Source organism: Vipera berus (genome assembly GCF_964194415.1).
Source record: "Vipera berus genome assembly, chromosome: 2".
Lineage (NCBI taxonomy): Eukaryota > Metazoa > Chordata > Lepidosauria > Squamata > Viperidae > Vipera > Vipera berus.
The window spans coordinates 96,241,351-96,259,021 of NC_138203.1; the positions used below are offsets into that span (position 1 = coordinate 96,241,351).

Genomic DNA, 17,671 nt, shown 5'->3' on the forward strand with positions numbered 1-17,671 from the left:
CATCATTTAGTTGCTAATAGGTAAAAAAGAGAAGAGAGTCGTGATGAAAGTGGATTGATTCATCGGTTAATAATCGGACCGCAGATTAAAAAAAAAATCTTGGGGGGAAAAAAAGAATAAATACCTGGGCAGCATGTAACTTTTGCCTTTTGGGTTCGACCACCTTCACAATACGAGAGTATAGATCCATAGCTCTCACCCACATGCACATAGACTTGCATGCCTTTGACACTTTCTCTACCTTTTCTGGTACAAAGTCAGGATTGTTTATGTATTTCTGAAGCTTAATTAATATTGCGCTCCTTATATTTTCTTTGTCATATTCTAGGAGCTTTCTCAGGAAGGTGGAATCACTAAGTAGTTGTTTTGCTGTTGCCCAGTCAGGCCTGAAAGATTAAAATGAAAAGATTGATGAAGATCTACCGTGGAAAATATATACTGTAAAAAGATCTGTATTATAGGGTGTGCTGGTTTGTTTGTTTTTTAAAACCCAGTTTTAAGATGAAATATATATTTAATGACCTACAGGTATATCCAGTATGCAGACTTGGTGAAAAAATTAAAAACAATTATTTAGGCTTCTGATTCTAAGGAGAAGATATAATACAAGGAAAGATGCTGCACATTTAAGTTACTGTTTTGTGGTATCATAAACTGAAACTTCTATGGTTTGTCGCACAGCCAGCCAGATGGTCAAACTGGGTTTTACATTTGTATCCACCAATTGAGTCCTTTCTAGGCACTTGGGATAGGCAAAAGTGGATGTTTGATGGTGGATAATTGCAGGATGAAAGCTTATTATTATTTAGATTTTTTATCCCACCTTCATAATTTTTTATAAGTAACTCCAGGCAGTGAACATACCTAACTCCTCCTTCTTCCTATTCTCCCCACAACAACCCTGTGAGGTGATTGGGCTGAGAGATTGGCCCAAAGTCACTCAGCCGGCCTTCATGCCTAAAGTGAGACTAGAATTTACAGTCTCCTGAATCCAGCCGGATGCCTTAAACATTATGAATATCATTTATTTCATTTTTTAAAAAGAAAGTATAATAGGCTGCTAAAATTTCTCTTCCTTTACAGCAGGGGTGTCAAACTCGCCATGTCACGTGATGTGTCACGACGTATCATGACCTCTTTCCCCATTGCCGGAGCTGGGGTGGGTGCAGTTTCGGCATGATGCATTGATGCACCTGGCCTATATATATATATATACTGTGTGTGTGTGTGTGTGTATATATATATATATATATATATATATATATATATATATATATATATATATATATATATATATATATATATATATATATATATATATATATATATATATATATATATATATAAGGTTCCTTTATACTTTTTAAACAGAAAATACATTTTCATCCATATCATTGATATACTGTAAAAGTAAATGACAGAATGATCTCAGTTCGAATCCAAGGCAAACCATTCAATATCACAGTAATCCAAGTCTATGCCCCAACCACCAGTGCTGAAGAGGATGAAATTGACCAGTTCTATGAAGCACTACAGCACCTTATAGAACTAACACCCAAAAATGATGTCCTTATCATCATGGGGGATTGGAATGCTAAAGTAGGAAGCCAAAAGATAACTGGAATAACAGGCAAGTTTGGCCTTGGAGTGCAAAATGAAGCAGGGCACAGGCTGATAGAATTCTGTCACGAGAATGTGATGGTCATAGCAAACACTCTTTTCCAACAACCCAAGAGACGGCTCTACACATGGACATCACCAGATGGTCAACACAGAAATCAGATTGACTATATGCTCTGCAGCCAAAGATGGAGAAGCTCTATACAGTCAGTAAAAACAAGACCAGGAGCTGACTGTGGCTCAGACCATGAGCTTCTCCTTGCAAAGTTTAGGCTTAAACTGAAGAAAGTAGGGAAAAGCACTAGGCCACTCAGGTATGAATTAAATCATATCCCTGTTGAATATACAGTAGAGGTGACAAATAGATTTAAGGAATTAGATCTGATAGACAGAGTGCCTGAAGAACTATGGACAGAGGTTCGCGACATTGTACAAGAGGTAGCAACCAAAACCATCCCAAAGAAAAAGAAATGCAAGAAAGCAAAATGGCTGTCTGAGGAAGCTTTGCAAATAGCTGAGGAAAGGAGGGAAGCGAAAGGCAAGGGAGAAAAAGAAAGATACGCCCAATTGAATGCAGAATTCCAGAGAATAGCTAGAAGAGATAAGAATGCCTTCTTAAATGAACAGTGCAAAGAAATAGAAGAAAACAATAGAATAGGGAGGACCAGAGATCTTTTCAAGAAAATTGGAGAAATGAAGGGAACGTTTAATGCAAAAATGGGCATGATAAAGGACCAAAATGGCAGGGACCTAACAGAGGCAGAAGAGATTAAGAAGAGGTGGCAAAATTACACAGAAGAACTATACAAGAATGAGCTTAACGTCCCTGATAATCACAATGAGGTGGTCACTGACCTCGAGCCAGACATCCTAGAATGTGAAGTGAAGTGGGCCTTAGAAAAACTGAGCAACAACAAAGCTAATGGAAGTGACAGTATTCCAGCTGAGCTATTCAAAATCTTAAAAGACAATGCAGTAAAAGTGCTACACTCAATTTGCCAGCAAATTTGGAAAACTCAACAGTGGCCACAGGATTGGAAAAGATCAGTTTACATTCCAATTCCAAAGAAAGGCAGTGCCAAAGAATGTTCAAACTATCGCACCATTGCACTCATTTCTCATGCTAGTAAAGTCATGCTTAAAATCCTACAAGCTAGACTTCAGCAGTATGTGGATCGAGAACTACCAGAAGTACAGGCAGGATTTCGAAGAGGCAGAGGAACTAGAGATCAAATTGCCAACATACGCTGGATCATGGAGAAAGCTAGAGAGTTCCAGAAAAACATCTACTTCTGCTTCATTGACTATGCTAAAGCCTTTGATTGTGTGGATCACAACAAACTGTGGCAAGTTCTTAAAGAGATGGGAGTACCAGACCATCTTATTTGTCTCTTGAGAAACCTATATGCGGGTCAAGAAGCAACAGTGAGAACTGGACACGGAACCACTGATTGGTTCAAAATTGGGAAAGGAGTCCGGCAAGGCTGTATACTGTCGCCCTGCCTATTTAACTTATATGCAGAGCACATCATGAGAAAGGCAGGGCTAGATGAATCAAAAGTTGGAATTAAGATTGCCGGAAGAAATATCAACAACCTAAGATACGCAGATGATACCACTCTAATGGCAGAAAGTGAAGAAGAACTAAAGAGCCTCTTGTTGCAGGTGAAGAAGGAGAGTGCAAAACTTGGGTTGAAACTTAACATTAAGAAAACCAAGATCATGGCATCTGGCCCTCTCAATTCCTGGCAAATAGATGGGGAAGAAATGGAGGTAGTGACAGATTTTATTTTCCTGGGCTCCAAGATCACTGCAGACGGGGACTGTAGCCAAGAAATTAAAAGACGCTTGCTCCTGGGGAGGAAAGCCATGGCAAATCTAGACAGCACACTAAAAAGCAGAGACATCACCCTGTCAACAAAAGTGCGTATAGTCAAGGCTATGGTCTTCCCAGTTGCAATGTATGGCAGTGAAAGTTGGACCATAAGAAAGGCTGAGCGCCAAAGAATTGAGGCCTTTGAACTGTGGTGCTGGAGAAGACTCCTGCGAGTCCCTTGGACTGCAAGGCGATCAAACCGGTCAGTCCTAGAGGAGATCAATCCTGACTGCTCTTTAGATGGCCAGATTCTGAAGCTAAAACTCAAGTACTTTGGCCACCTAATGAGAAGGAAGGACTCACTGGAGAAGAGCCTAATGCTGGGAAAGATTGAGGGCAATAGAAGAAGGGGACGACAGAGAATGAGGTGGCTGGATGGAGTCACTGAAGAAGTAGGCGTGAGCTTAAATGGACTCCAGAAGATGGTAGAGGACAGGAAGGCCTGGAGGAATGTTGTCCATAGGGTCGCGATGGGTCGGACACGACTTCGCAGCTAACAACAACAACAACAACAACAAAAGTAAATGAGAGATTGATAAAATATGCTGCTGTCATTTTTGATGTCATACATAATTCTTTTTTATGTAGAAATGGAAAGAAGACAATTTACAACTGCAGCTTGAGGCTTAGTTCTGCTGAGAAACTGAAGGGCCGGCACTAAATATTCCAAGCGTTGTAGTTTATTTGGTAAATAATATTATTGTGGGCTGTGCAATTTTATGCCACACCCTCTGAAAGCAATTATTAAATGTAGCTTTTTATTTCTCAGTAAACATGTATCGGGTTACCCTCTTTATGTACTGTCATAAATAACCTGAAAGATATGATTAATTACAGTCCTTTAGTTATAGGAAGAGAAAGTCATACATGATATGTTCTGATTTCTCTTTTCAAAAAAGGTTATCTACATGTCACATTTTCATTCATTAAGAGCTCAAGTTGCTACATGACAAAACAATGTTGTTTTAAAATCAAGACTACTGAAACCATGAGCGAAGCATCCAAAAAGATAATAATTCTATATTGTTCTATATGATTTATTGCTCTCCCAGCATTAAAAAGGATATCTAGAATACAGATTCTCAAACTGATATAAATAGATGAAGAGAAGATGGCCTTGTAAGAAATTGACAAACATATAAACAAACTGGTACCATTTAGTCACAGTTATTGAACAGTTATTCCACTTTAAGCTTGATAATATCGGACAGCATTTCTATCTACTCAGTCACTGGATTCAGTCGGGCTCATTTTTTGTAAATATTATTAGGAGTACATCTATACTAAATCCATACCTTTATCTAATAAGCAAGTGTAATTGTGTAATATAAATATGTATTATGATCAATTTACCCAAAACAAATGATTAAACTAACTAAGCAAGTGAGTTGTTGTTGTTTTAATCGTTTAGTTGTGTCTGACTCTTGGCAACTTTGCAGGCAAGTACTCTCCATGCTATCCTGTCAAGCACAGCTTCTTTCAGTTGTTTGGATGTACAACTTTGTATCAGATTTGATGTTATCAAAACAGCATGTTTTTTGCTTGCCCCTTCTTCTTGTTCCATTAACCATTCCTAGCGTCATCGCCTTCTCCAATGAATTTGTATGCCTGGCATGGCCAAAATAAATCAGACATAATTAAATGGGCTCACTGCCTTGGAAGAGTGAGGAAAATTCTCAGGGATGACTCACACCCTGGTTGGTACCTCTTTACTCTCCTACCATCGGGTAGGAGATATAGATGTATAGCCAGCCGTACCAACAGGCTGAAGAACAACTTCTATCCACAGGCTGTCAGGCTCCTGAACAGGAAATAACTCTATGCATGATTGACTTGTGAGGCCGGTGTGTTGTGCAATTAGTTCACATGGTGTAACAAGATGGCGGGTTTGTTGTCACTGTGAGTTGTGGCGGGGGGGGCACAAAGGAAGGCTCAGCCAATCTCACTGTATACATGTTGTACTTTAATAATAAAGGTTCATTCATTCATGAGTAATCATTTGGACCCGTACCAATCGGGTTTCAGGCCCGGGTACAGCACGGAGACGGCATTGGTCGGGCTGATGAATGATCTCTGGCGGGCTCGGGACAGGGGTTGTTCCTCTGTCCTAGTCCTTTTAGATCTCTCAGCGGCTTTTGATACCATCGACCATGGTATCTTGCTGCGATGTCTCAGGGGGTTGGGAATGGGGGGCACTGTTTTACGGTGGTTCTCCTCCTACCTCCTGGGCCGTTCACAGTTGGTGTTGACGGGAGAGCAGAGGTCCACCCCGAGGCCTCTCGTTTGTGGAGTTCCTCAAGGGTCGGTCCTCTCTCCCCTCCTGTTCAACATCTATATGAAGCCGCTGGGTGAGATCATTCGTGGTTTCGGGGTGGGGTATCATCAGTACGCTGATGATACCCAACTTTTTCTCTCCACCCCGAACCAACTCAGTGATGCCCTCGACGTGATGTCCCGTTGCCTGAAGGCGGTTCGGGTTTGGATGGGGAGAAACAGGCTCCGACTCAATCCTGCCAAGACTGAGTGGCTGTGCGTATCGGCATCTCGAGTGAATCACTCTTCTCCATCTTTAATGATGGGGGGTGAGGTGTTACCCCCCGTTGATAGGGCTCGTAACTTGGGCGTCCTCCTGGATTCACGGCTCAGTTTGGAAGATCATATAGAAGCCGTGACCAGGGGGGCTTTTGCCCAGGTTCGCCTGGTGCGCCAGTTGCGGCCCTATCTGGACTGGGATGCCCTACGTACAGTCACTCATGCGCTCGTGACCTCCCAGTTAGACTACTGCAATGCTGTCTACATGGGGCTGCCCTTGAGGACCACTCGGAGGCTTCAGCTGGTGCAGAATGCAGCCGCGCGAGTAGTAATGGGAGTGTCCCGATACTCTCATGTAACACCTCTTCTCCGCGAACTGCATTGGCTTCCAGTTGCCCTCTGGGTGAGATTCAAGGTGCTGGTGATGACCTATAAAGCCCTAAATGGCATGGGTCCGGATTACCTTAGGGAGCACCTGCTACCAGCATCAGCTTCCCATCGTCCTGTGCACGCCCACAGGGAGGGCCTCCTTAGGGTTCCGCCGGTTAGAGATTGCCGGCGGGTGATTCCCAAGGGGAGGGCGTTCTCTGTGAGTGCGCCCGCCCTTTGGAATGAACTGCCGATGGAGCTTCGGACTGCCCCCGACCTTCGCTCTTTTTGCCGGGACTTAAAAACCTGGTTGTTCAAATTGTCTGGCCTGGACTGAGGGATTTTAAATTTTAAAGTATTTAATTAAATTATATTAAATTATATTAAATTAATTTTAAAATTTTAATTTTATTGTTATTATGAATTGTGGGCCTGTACTAATTTAATTCCATTTTATTCTCTTTTTGTACTGTTTTAACTGCCCTGTGAACCGCCCTGAGTCCTTCGGGAATAGGGCAGTATATAAATTCAACTAATAAATAAATAAATAAATAAATGCGTAATCATCATCAAACATCAAAGAGGTACATCTATTTAGGGAGTTATTCATACTCATAAGCAGATGGGACATACAAGAAGGGTAGAGCCAATTTGCAAATTTACTCTACATGTCAGTTATGTTTGGCGTGTAAAATTAAATTTGGATTACAATGAGGATTTTTCCCTAACTGAAAAATCAAATCTTCTAGTAAATATATAATAGTTGATTGCAAATGTCATTCATGAGACAGACAATGTTAGGGGCAGAATGCTATGAGATGTACAGCCATCCTTATATTCCCTATAAGATGAATCAGAGCACAGGGTATTTTAGCCACTGGGGAAGACAGGTCAGAGAACTGGGTGAGCACTAGTCTTTTGGAAAGCTTAAAGGTCAATGAAATACCTATGCTAACAGGCAACTGAGCAGCTACATTTCAAGGCTATGCCACAATAGTTGACAGCTTGTCTGGGGGGGGGAAGCGTACTGTATAAAAAGAGCAGCTGGAATTGTGCAACAGCAGAAGAAACGTGGAAGGAAAAAATAAGATCAAATATCGAGAGGAAAAGCATGCTGAAGTCAACTATAAGCATTAAAGAAGAAGTGTAGTTTGGTGATAGCAAATGAAATCCTATTTACAATGAGGTGGACCAGAGTCTTGAAAAGTCAGAACTCTTATTGTATTTATGTGTTTTTATCCCACCTTTATTATCTGTATAAATAATCTAAGTCGGTGAACATACCTAATACTTCTTCCTCCTCACATTTCCCCTCAGACACAAGCTTATGAGGTGGGTTGGGCTGGCTGAGAGAGAGTGATTTGTCCAAAGTCACCCAGCCAGCTTTTCATGCCTAAGGTGGAATTAGAACTCATGGTCTCCTGGTTTCTAGCTGGGTGTCTATATAAACCTATCTTTTTAAAAAGTCTATTTATTACTCTGCCTCTTATTTGCTTTCCAATAACTACACTTAAAGTGTCACTCATTACTGGATTCCATTGGGATATCACGTCAGCTGCTCATTCAAGCCAACATTTCTTTTCTCAAGATTGCACCCTTGGCTGCAGCAGAAAACCGTGTGTCCTCGGGAAGAGACTCAGTAGTTTTAAAAAGTTGCTGAGAGGTGCCAGGTGTGCTCTGATGCATGTTTTTCCTTTTGAATCTGAAGCCCTAATATCTGTGGAGCAGGGGAAAGGGAAATATCTATCTATAACTACTACCAAAGGGATAGTGTAAGGTCACCGTGTTTATGGTTTCAGCTTCATGACATTGGCTATTTCAATAGCTGTAGGGAAATTTGTATCAGAGGGGCATCACGTACAGTGCACAAGAGATGGGAAAATTAACGCATGCTAAAGAAAATTGCTTTTCAGAAAAAAACCCATCATTCTAGGTGAAGAGTAAAGCTACAAGTCAATGCAAAAGATTAAATATACAGTATAGCTATCTTACTTTGCATTTAAAAGAATACAAATAGCTTCCATCACTGTCATGACAAGATCAGGAGGTTTAGTGAAAACTCTGATTTCAGAAATATCTGCCTTATCTAAAGAATCTAAGGCTTTGTTGGCAGCTTCTAAGGCTGGAAGGGCTTCATCCAAATCTCGCTGGGCATCATCAGCTATTGCTTGAGTTTCCTCTGCTTTTACTTTTGCAACAGCTTCATCTTCCTGAACAACACGCCGAACCTGGGGGAAAAAAAAGAGTAATCTGGTAGGGGAGATGGGCAGCGTAAAAATTTAATAAACAAATAAAACTAAAAGGAAGAAATAAATGTTTTAAGGAAGAAAAATATATTAAACACAGGTAATCCAGACTGCATTTTGGGTAGTTGTTGGGTTATGGTCACAACTGAGCGCAGAATTATGATCATAAGTTGTGGCAGTCATGAAGTGAGGTACCCATGTGATTGCCTTGCTTAATGGCCACAATTCCTGCTTTCCCCATTTTGGTTAAGTGACTCTCTACGTGATTAAATGGAGGATTTGGTGTTCATATGTGTCTTACCTGGGTGACCCCTATCTCGAGGCACCCTTTTCACAGTTTCCCGCCCCACTAGGTTTCATACCCTTGAACCTTCTCTCACCCAGGTCACACTTCACTCGGTTACTGAAGACCACCTTTGAGAAAGAGAGCTAGCCAGTCTTCCTATACAGAGGCCACGTGGTGCTATTCTGGAAGAGGGCACCATTTTAGAAGTAGTTACAATTCTCAAATTGCAAAAACTGTGGCCGCTTCCAAAATGGCAGATTGGCCAATTCTCTTTTTCAAAGGTGATCTCAAGATTACAAAATCCCTAATTTGGCACCCACATACACATATTAACTTATATCATAACTTATAATACATAGATTCTTAAATGTTTTTTTATATATGTTACTTTATCTAAGAACTGCTGAACAGAAAAACCTATCTGATATATTCAGATAGAGGGAGACACACAATGGAGACATGTACACACACACACACACACACACACACACACACACACACACACACACACCATTTTATACCTGATCAGCATTTTCTTGATCGACTGCTAATTTTTCCATCAAGGCTTCAACATCCAATGATTTCTCCTTGAGAACTGGTTCTAAAGCAGAAAGATCTAATTTCATTTTGTCAACAAGTACATTTGTCTCTAACAGTTTGGTTAAACCATTTTTTACACGATCCCGAGCCTGAAAAATAAGCAAATAAATATTGATAATTGTTTCAGTACTTTGAAAAGATATTATCTTAAAAAGCTGGTGCAGGTGGCTGTTTTCTGTAAATCCACAGATAATCATAGTTAGATTAAAATGACCATAATAATGATATGAATATTTTAATATGTATTTATTACTATCAGTTTAATTAGCCAAATCAGCACGTCAAAGAAATTATTCAATTGGATTAGCATTTCTTTTACTAAAAAACATTATTTTTTACAAAAAGAAAGTAAATATTTCTATCAAAGTTAATCTAGTTTTCACACTATAATTGACATTTTTTTGCAATGTTTATTACTCAAAGAATGTTTTTTTTAATTAGATCTTAGGGTAGCCTTCCTCAGTTAGTACTCCTCAATCAGACCATCGCTCCCAGAATTTTCAGTCAGAATGGTCTAAAGCAGGGCTCCCCAACTCCTGGTATGTGGACCGGCATTGGTCCATGACATGCCAGAAACCAGGGCGCACAAACAAACAAAGCCCCATCTGCGGGATATAGGCAGCATGCTAAAGCACGCCCCCTCTGGTCCATGGAAAAACCTCTCTCCACAGAACTGGTCCCTGGTGCCCCAAAGGTTGGGGGCCGTTGGTCTAAAGACATCTGAAGAATGAAGAAGGCTAGTCCATATTGTGCCAATCTAGTAGGTACTTTTCACTGAGAGGTAGACAAAGGCATTCCCACCCATGCTGCTATATTCAGTTATGCCTCTTATTACTTTGCTGCATATAACATTTGAAGCTCCTGGAGATTTGCAGCCCTAGCTCTGTGTCTATATATAAAGACCAGAATACATTGTCATTCTGTATGGAAGATAACCGCACAAAACTCCTATTATTTGTGAAAAGCATCGCTAAAACCAACGACATACCTGTTTTTCTTTAATGCAGATTGCCTTATTCAGAGACAGAGGAAATTACCAAGAAATGTTGACATCTGAATTACAATCATGATAAATTTAGATATAAATTGAAGGGGGATTACATTTAAGCCAATTTGATAGAAAGAATACCTACACTCCTAATACTGAATAGTAATATTTTCACTATAAAGAACAATGGAAATCTTGTTTGTTTGTATGACGACAGTGGGGTAGGGAATAAAACATACTTCTATGCTAATTCAATTATTTTTTAAATAAACTTCAACCTACTGAAACCAGTTGCTTCCTTTTTTCAGCAAGCATGGACAAATAGAGATTAATTAACTCTAAATAGGAAGTTGGTGTTGTATAGTAGCGTCGCCGGAGCTCTGCATAATACTGCTCTGCCATCTCTGTTACACTCATGTGGATGTCTACACACATTACAGAAAGTTTCTCTTTCATTCGATCAGTTCCCAGATCAACGTGCATAAAAAAAGTCCTTGATACAGAAAGAAGTGCTTCTTTTGGCCACTGAAAGAAAGAAAAGAAAATGGCTACCTAAATAATCTTTCTTGAAGTATATATGCAATACACAAACCATTTCTTTTCCAATTATTTCAGAAGAATTGCCACTGAAAGACTAAAAGGAAGCGGAGGCCATTATTAAATTGCAGTTAATATAATATGCTCACTTTCATATGGCATGAACATAAGGCAGCTGCTTTAATTGATGATTTATGGAATTTGTAAGAAATACTAACATAGTATTCCACTTGCAACACACGAAAACATGAATGAAAGTTGACTATTGAAGTGTAGTCTCTTTTTAGTTGCTACTGTATCTAGCAGAGATATTTCTACTTTCCCTATAAAATATAAAATAATTTTCTCAAAAGCCACAAATGATGACAAAGACCAAGGACCAATGTTTGACCATTTCCCCAAATTATATTAACTTGTGCTTAAATTATAGATTAAATGTAATGTTGCAGAATATAGAAAAAAAATAAACTTGATGGGAAAACAGCAATCCTTAAAGTAGATTCATGTATTATTTAACATCTTATCAAAATTCTTCAATGAATAATTTACCTGCACAAACCAGTCAATAGTGCAGCAATTCACAAGTGAGGGAAACATTCGGCACCGTGCTCGGAAAGCATCTCCAACAGGACTCATACACAGGACAATGTGTAGCTTCTGTCGAACCCGACAAATGAAGTACTGAAATACCTGAGAAAAGACAAGTTATAATTCAGAGATAGAAAGTGAACATAATTATCAGAATCACTGCCATCATCCACTTTTTAGACAGTTTGTGTAACTGAGAATAATATATTATAAGAACCAATAGTCTAAGCGACTTACATATAGGGAATCCATTGCAAAGCAATATTAAGTGAGTTTTGTCTCATTATATGACCTTTTTGCCACAGTTGTTAAGGGAATCGCTGCAGTTGTTAAGTGAATCATGCGGTCATTAAGTGAACTCAGCTTCCCCCATTGACTTTGCTTGTCAGAAACCAGCTGAGAAGGTTACAAATGGTGATCACATGATTCCAGGACAGTGCAACTGTCATTAAATACATGCCAGTTGCCAAGCGTTTGAATTTTGATCGTGTGACCATAGGGATGCTGCAATGGTTGTATGTATAAAAAATGGTCATAAGTCACTTTTTCAGTGCCATTGAAATTTCAAACAGTCACTAAACAGTTGTAAGTCAAGGACTACTTATATCAGGGCTTTTCAACCTTTTCACCCATTGTACTACTTTTATTATTTTTATTTTTATTTATTTTAATTCCATTTATATCCCGCCCTTCTCCGAAGACTCAGGGCGGCTTACAAGCTTAGCAGTAGCCTTCATTCTATGTATATGCCTGCTTATTAGGGCTTTCACACACACCCCCAAGCGGCATTATTACAAAGTCAGCTTATTGCCCCCAACAATCTGGGTCCTTTTAGGATATGGCAACATCCGAGTACACCAGTCGCCTAGCAAGGTGTCAAAAACTTGATGACCAAAAAAAAAAAGGAAAAAAGTGATGAAGTACAGGTAGTCCTCAACTTTCAACAGTTTGCTTAGTGACTGTTTGAAGTTACAATGGCACTGAAAAAAGTGCCGCCCAAGCCACAGCCGAGCAAGACACCTGCCTGCCTGCCTGGCGGCACTCTTCCTCCTATCCGAGATTTTCATCGTTGTGAGCATTTCTGTTGAGGATTGGCAGTGGGGGTGGGGTGGGGGGAGTTCGGTTTTTATTCCCCACCATCTTCTGGGTGGTTGCAGCAGGCTTTGGTCACTTCACATGACCCTGGGACACTGTGACCATCATAAATATGAATCAGCTGCCAAGCATCTGAATGTAAATCACAAGACCCTGATCGGTGCTTCTTCTGGGCTCAGCAGATCCTGGAGCTACTGCTGAGCCCTGACAGCCCCGAAGAAGCGCTGATCCTGGCACTTCCGCTGAGCCCTGACAGCCCTGCAGCTCCAGCCATCTCTCGCTCAGCCTTGTGTGGTGCTTCCACCAGTTCAGCTCATTCCCCTCCCCCACCACCACTTTTCTAGGATGGTCGCGTACCATCTCCCAGGTGCCAATGTACCACAGGTGGTACCCGTACCACTGGTTGAAAAGCCCTGACTTATATAACTCTTTATTTCCTATAAATTGCTGATACATTTAAATATTGTTCTGCCGGCAGCAAGATCTGATTGCTGGCACAGCGACAGATTTAATTGCAAATCAGGGCTGTTTTCGAAGGAGGCAAAGGAGGAGAGGTCCCGGGGCTTATGGAGCAAGGGAACTGGATGAGGCTGTCGGCAGGCGCAGAGGAAGGGAGAGAGGCTTTTGGAGGAGTTGGAGGCAGCAGCGTGCTCCAGGGGCGAAAAGGAGTGAGGCCCCTTTAAGGAAAAGGTGGAAGAGACAGGATCAGAAAGAGAAGAGGAGGCAAGATGATCATGCAGCTAAATTGAGGGCTAACCCACATGGAGCTCCATTTCCATCTGTCCTGTTTGCCATCGTTCGCTCCCTAGAGACTAAAATGGACGTTCTGAAACTTGAGCTGGCCACAACAAGGAGTATATATCGGAGGTGTATGCAACGAAATTTTATTTTGATGTATGCCGATTGGTGTACATTCAAAGTGACAATAAAGTTGTTGTTGTTGTTGTCGTCATCATCATTATCATTATCGCATTTAAATATCTATAATAAACATGGATTTAAATAAGGCATGTAAAACAGTACTATATTTATAATATCTTACCTCATCTCTGTTGCCCTCTGCTATTCCTGCTTCTTTTGCCTTGGGTCGGGTAGCTCCCATTACAAACTCCAGTTCATCCTTTTCAAACAGATTAGGTACCTCTCCAGAATTCAAAATATTGTTTATGTCTTCTAGGAATTCTTCTACAACTATCTAAAGGTTTTAAAAATACCAGGTATTAAAAAGTTACATTGTTAAAAAAAGGACTTAGAATCAGAAAACAAACATCACTAGAAAAAAAGGGAAAAAATACTAGTACACTTTACAAGAAACAGATGCTATTACTTCTAAAATGTGTTTACTTCTCAGCTTTACTGTTAATTTGTCATTACTAAGTCATCTATAAAAAGCCAGTCATTCAGCATTTTCTTCCATGATGTTTAAATCCAAAAGAAGTTGTTAGAAAAACTGCAAAATTAATGAATATAAAACATGTCATTGCTGCTAAAATCAGAGAAGATTTTCAGCAGACGAACAGATGCCCCCTTCTTTCTCTGCATGCTATTTGTACTGTTGGATTGTTTATCCAAGACTGATAATTTGTACTATTTTGATTTATCTTGAATGGGGTTTACTTCGGAAGATAAATAAAGATTGAAAAATTAACCTCATCTAAATTTTTCCTATTAATGTCAAATCCTTAACAAAATAAGCAAGTTTAAAGCAATATCTTAAAAATCTGGATAGTTCAGTTTTATTAATTTCCTTTCTACCACAATTTCACTAAATCCAAATACTCAAGAGAAGTTTATATTTTCAACAGAACCAAGATTCTGTTGAAGAGTGTCCATATGTACCACACTATCCCACAGAACATAAATATCCTGTACTGTATCTTCCTAATGATATAAAGGTAAAGGTAAAGGTTCCCCCGCACATGCGTGCTAGTCGTTTCCGACTCTAGGGGCCGGTGCTCATCTCCGTTTCATAGCCGAAGAGCCAGCGTTTGTCCGAGGACGTCTCCGTGGTCATGTGGCCGGCATGACTAGACGCCAAAGGCGCACGGAACGCTGTTACCTTCCCACCGTAGTGGTCCCTATTTTTCTACTTGCATTTTTACGTGCTTTCGAACTGCTAGGTGGGCAGAAGCTGGGACGAGTAACAGGCGCTCACTCTGTTACGCGGCACTCGGGATTCGACCCGCCAAACTGCCCGCCAAACTCCTAATGATATATGTCACTACAAAAAAACACAAATGCATATATCCTGTCCATTTTCTCTCAGTGGGACGCAGAAAGAAAGGCACATGCAGTAAAGTGACATGTTTTTCTTAGAACTCCATGGCTATCCTCATCTGAGTACTTTTTTAATGAATTGGTGCTCAATACATTTATTTTATTTTATTTTATTTATTTAATAAGCCACCCACCTTACCTCAAGGTAACTTCTGTCTTAGGATTTATCTACTGGTATCTATTTACATTCCAGTTCCAAAGAAAGGCAGTGCCAAAGAATGTTCAAACTATCGCACCATTGCACTCATTTCACATGCTAGTAAAGTTATGCTTAAAATCCTACAAGCTAGACTCCAGCAGTATGTGGATTGAGAACTACCAGAAGTACAGGCAGGATTTTGAAGAGGTAGAGGAACTAGAGATCAAATTACCAACATATGCTGGATCATGGAGAAAGCTAGGGAGTTCCAGAAAAACATCTACTTCTGCTTCATTGACTATGCTAAAGCATTTGATTGTGTGGATCACAACAAATTGTGGCAAGTTCTTAAAGAGATGGGAGTACCAGACCATCTTATTTGTCTCTTGAGAAACCTATATGCGGGTCAAGAAGCAGCAGTGAGAACTGAACATGGAACCACTGATTGGTTCAAAATTGGGAAAGGAGTCCGGCAAGGCTGTATACTGTCACCCTGCCTATGCAGAGCACATCATGAGAAAGGCAGGGCTAGATGAATCAAAAGTTGGAATTAAGATTGCCGGGAGAAATATCAACAACCTAAGATATGCAGATGATACCACTCTAATGGCAGAAAAGTGAAGAGGAACTACAGAGCCTCTTGTTGCGAGTGAAGAAGGAGAGTGCAAAAGTTGGGTTGAAACTGAACATTAAGAAAACCAAGATCATGGCATCCGGCCCTCTCAATTCCTGGCAAATAGATGGGGAAGAAATGGAGGTAGTGACAGATTTTATTTTCCTGGGCTCCAAGATCACTGCAGATGGGGACTGTAGCCAAGAAATTAAAAGACACTTGCTCCTAGGGAGGAAAGCTATGGCAAACCTAGACAGCACACTAAAAAGCAGAGACATCACCCTGCCAACAAAAGTGCGTATAGTCAAAGCTATGGTCTTCCCAGTTGCAAAGTTGGACCATAAGAAAGGCTGAGCGCCAAAGAATTGAAGCCTTTGAATTATGGTGCTGGAGAAGACTCCTGCGAGTCCCTTGGACTGCAAGCAGATCAAAACGGTCAGTCCTAGAGGATATCCACCCTGACTGCTCTTTAGAAGGCCAGATCCTGAAGTTGAAACTCAAATACTTTGGCCACCTAATGGGAAGGAAGGAGTCACTGGAGAAGAGCCTAAACCTGGGAAAGGTTGAGGGCAAAAGAAGAAGGGGACGACAGAGAATGAGGTGGCTGGATGGAGTCACTGAAGCAGTAGGCATGAGTTTAAATGGACTCCAGAAGATGGTAGAGGACAGGAAGGCCTGGAGCAACGTTGTCCATGGGGTCGCGATGGGTCGGACACGACTTCGCAACTAACAGCAACAAATATGGTATCCAAGTCTCATAAAAATTCTCTGTGTTATCTCAGTATTTTACTTGTTCAGAATATTTTTCATACCATTTTCTGAAAGTGTCTCTGATGAAGTAAAAATTCTCAAACAAACTGTTTCCTGATGGAGATTTTGTGGAGTTAAGCTAAAAATTGTTACTTTAATATACTTTCCCAGGGAAACTAAATAGTTAGCTAAGCCATAAAACAGAGAAGGCCAAGAAATGCTGATAAGCTGGGAGGCAACAGAGTTCTGGGAAATAAAAGAAATTAACTCCCTTGGAAAAAAAAACACCCTAGGATCACAGAATTTAGTTCTCTCAAAACTCCAATGTCTTTGTAGTCCTGCCTCATTACCTTATAGTTACACTTAACACCTACACTGATCTAACTAGGTATGTGATCTAATTAAATACTTTGTATTGGATATATATCCCATGGAGTGTCTCACTGTGGTATCTATTTACATGCATATTTTAATTTGCACACATCTCAAAAAAGTAACTGTAGCTGCAGTTGTTTAGGTCTCCTCCATTTCCTACAAGGCTGGCAATAAACCAATTTGCACTTCAGTTAATAAATTAATTCGATTCAAACGTACCCCTGAAAAAAGTTCTCCTACACTAAACATTCTTTAGTAAGGGCCTTGAAATGGAAGACTAGATTGATTCCCACAACGGAGGAATGGTTACAAAAACTGAGGGAGCTAGCAGAGATGGGTAAACTGGCTGTACTGATTAAAGAAAAGAATTTGATTTGATGCATGTGATAGTCAAAGAAGGAATAGATTTTAAATATCCCAAATTCAATATTTACAACCGGAGAAACATTATTACATTATTAGAAAATTAATTATAATGTATCTAATTAGTACATTATTAGAAAAACCACTGCTAATGTAGCTGATAAACAGCAGTAAGAGTTACAGAATCATAATTTATTGTGGGGGTTTTCAAAGCTCCTTATTGTTGTGTTAATTTTCAGCCAGAGAGATATTTTTAAATACCGTTGCTCTAATTAAAGATGTGTTTTAATTTTCTAACATATTATAATAATAAATTTGGCAGCTAACAACAGGAATTGAACCTATTACTTATGTTGCATCAATTTTCATGCTTTAGGAAACATGGATAATTAAAAGCAGGATTCATCATGAAAGATT

At 40.1% G+C, this 17,671-nt stretch overlaps 1 protein-coding gene across 1 annotated transcript in view; it reads right to left on the reverse strand.

Annotated features, from left to right (window-relative positions):
- DNAH6 (dynein axonemal heavy chain 6) overlaps positions 1–17,671 on the reverse strand; it is a gene marked incomplete at its 5' end in the record, with an annotated part of 184,661 nt that overhangs the window by 69,570 nt on the left and 97,420 nt on the right. The window contains 6 exons of the mRNA XM_081318905.1: positions 125–386; positions 8,390–8,625; positions 9,451–9,618; positions 10,800–11,042; positions 11,604–11,744; positions 13,780–13,932. Of these exons, the coding sequence (XP_081175031.1) occupies positions 125–386; positions 8,390–8,625; positions 9,451–9,618; positions 10,800–11,042; positions 11,604–11,744; positions 13,780–13,932 (1,203 nt within the window). The remainder of the gene's footprint in view (positions 1–124; positions 387–8,389; positions 8,626–9,450; positions 9,619–10,799; positions 11,043–11,603; positions 11,745–13,779; positions 13,933–17,671) is intronic.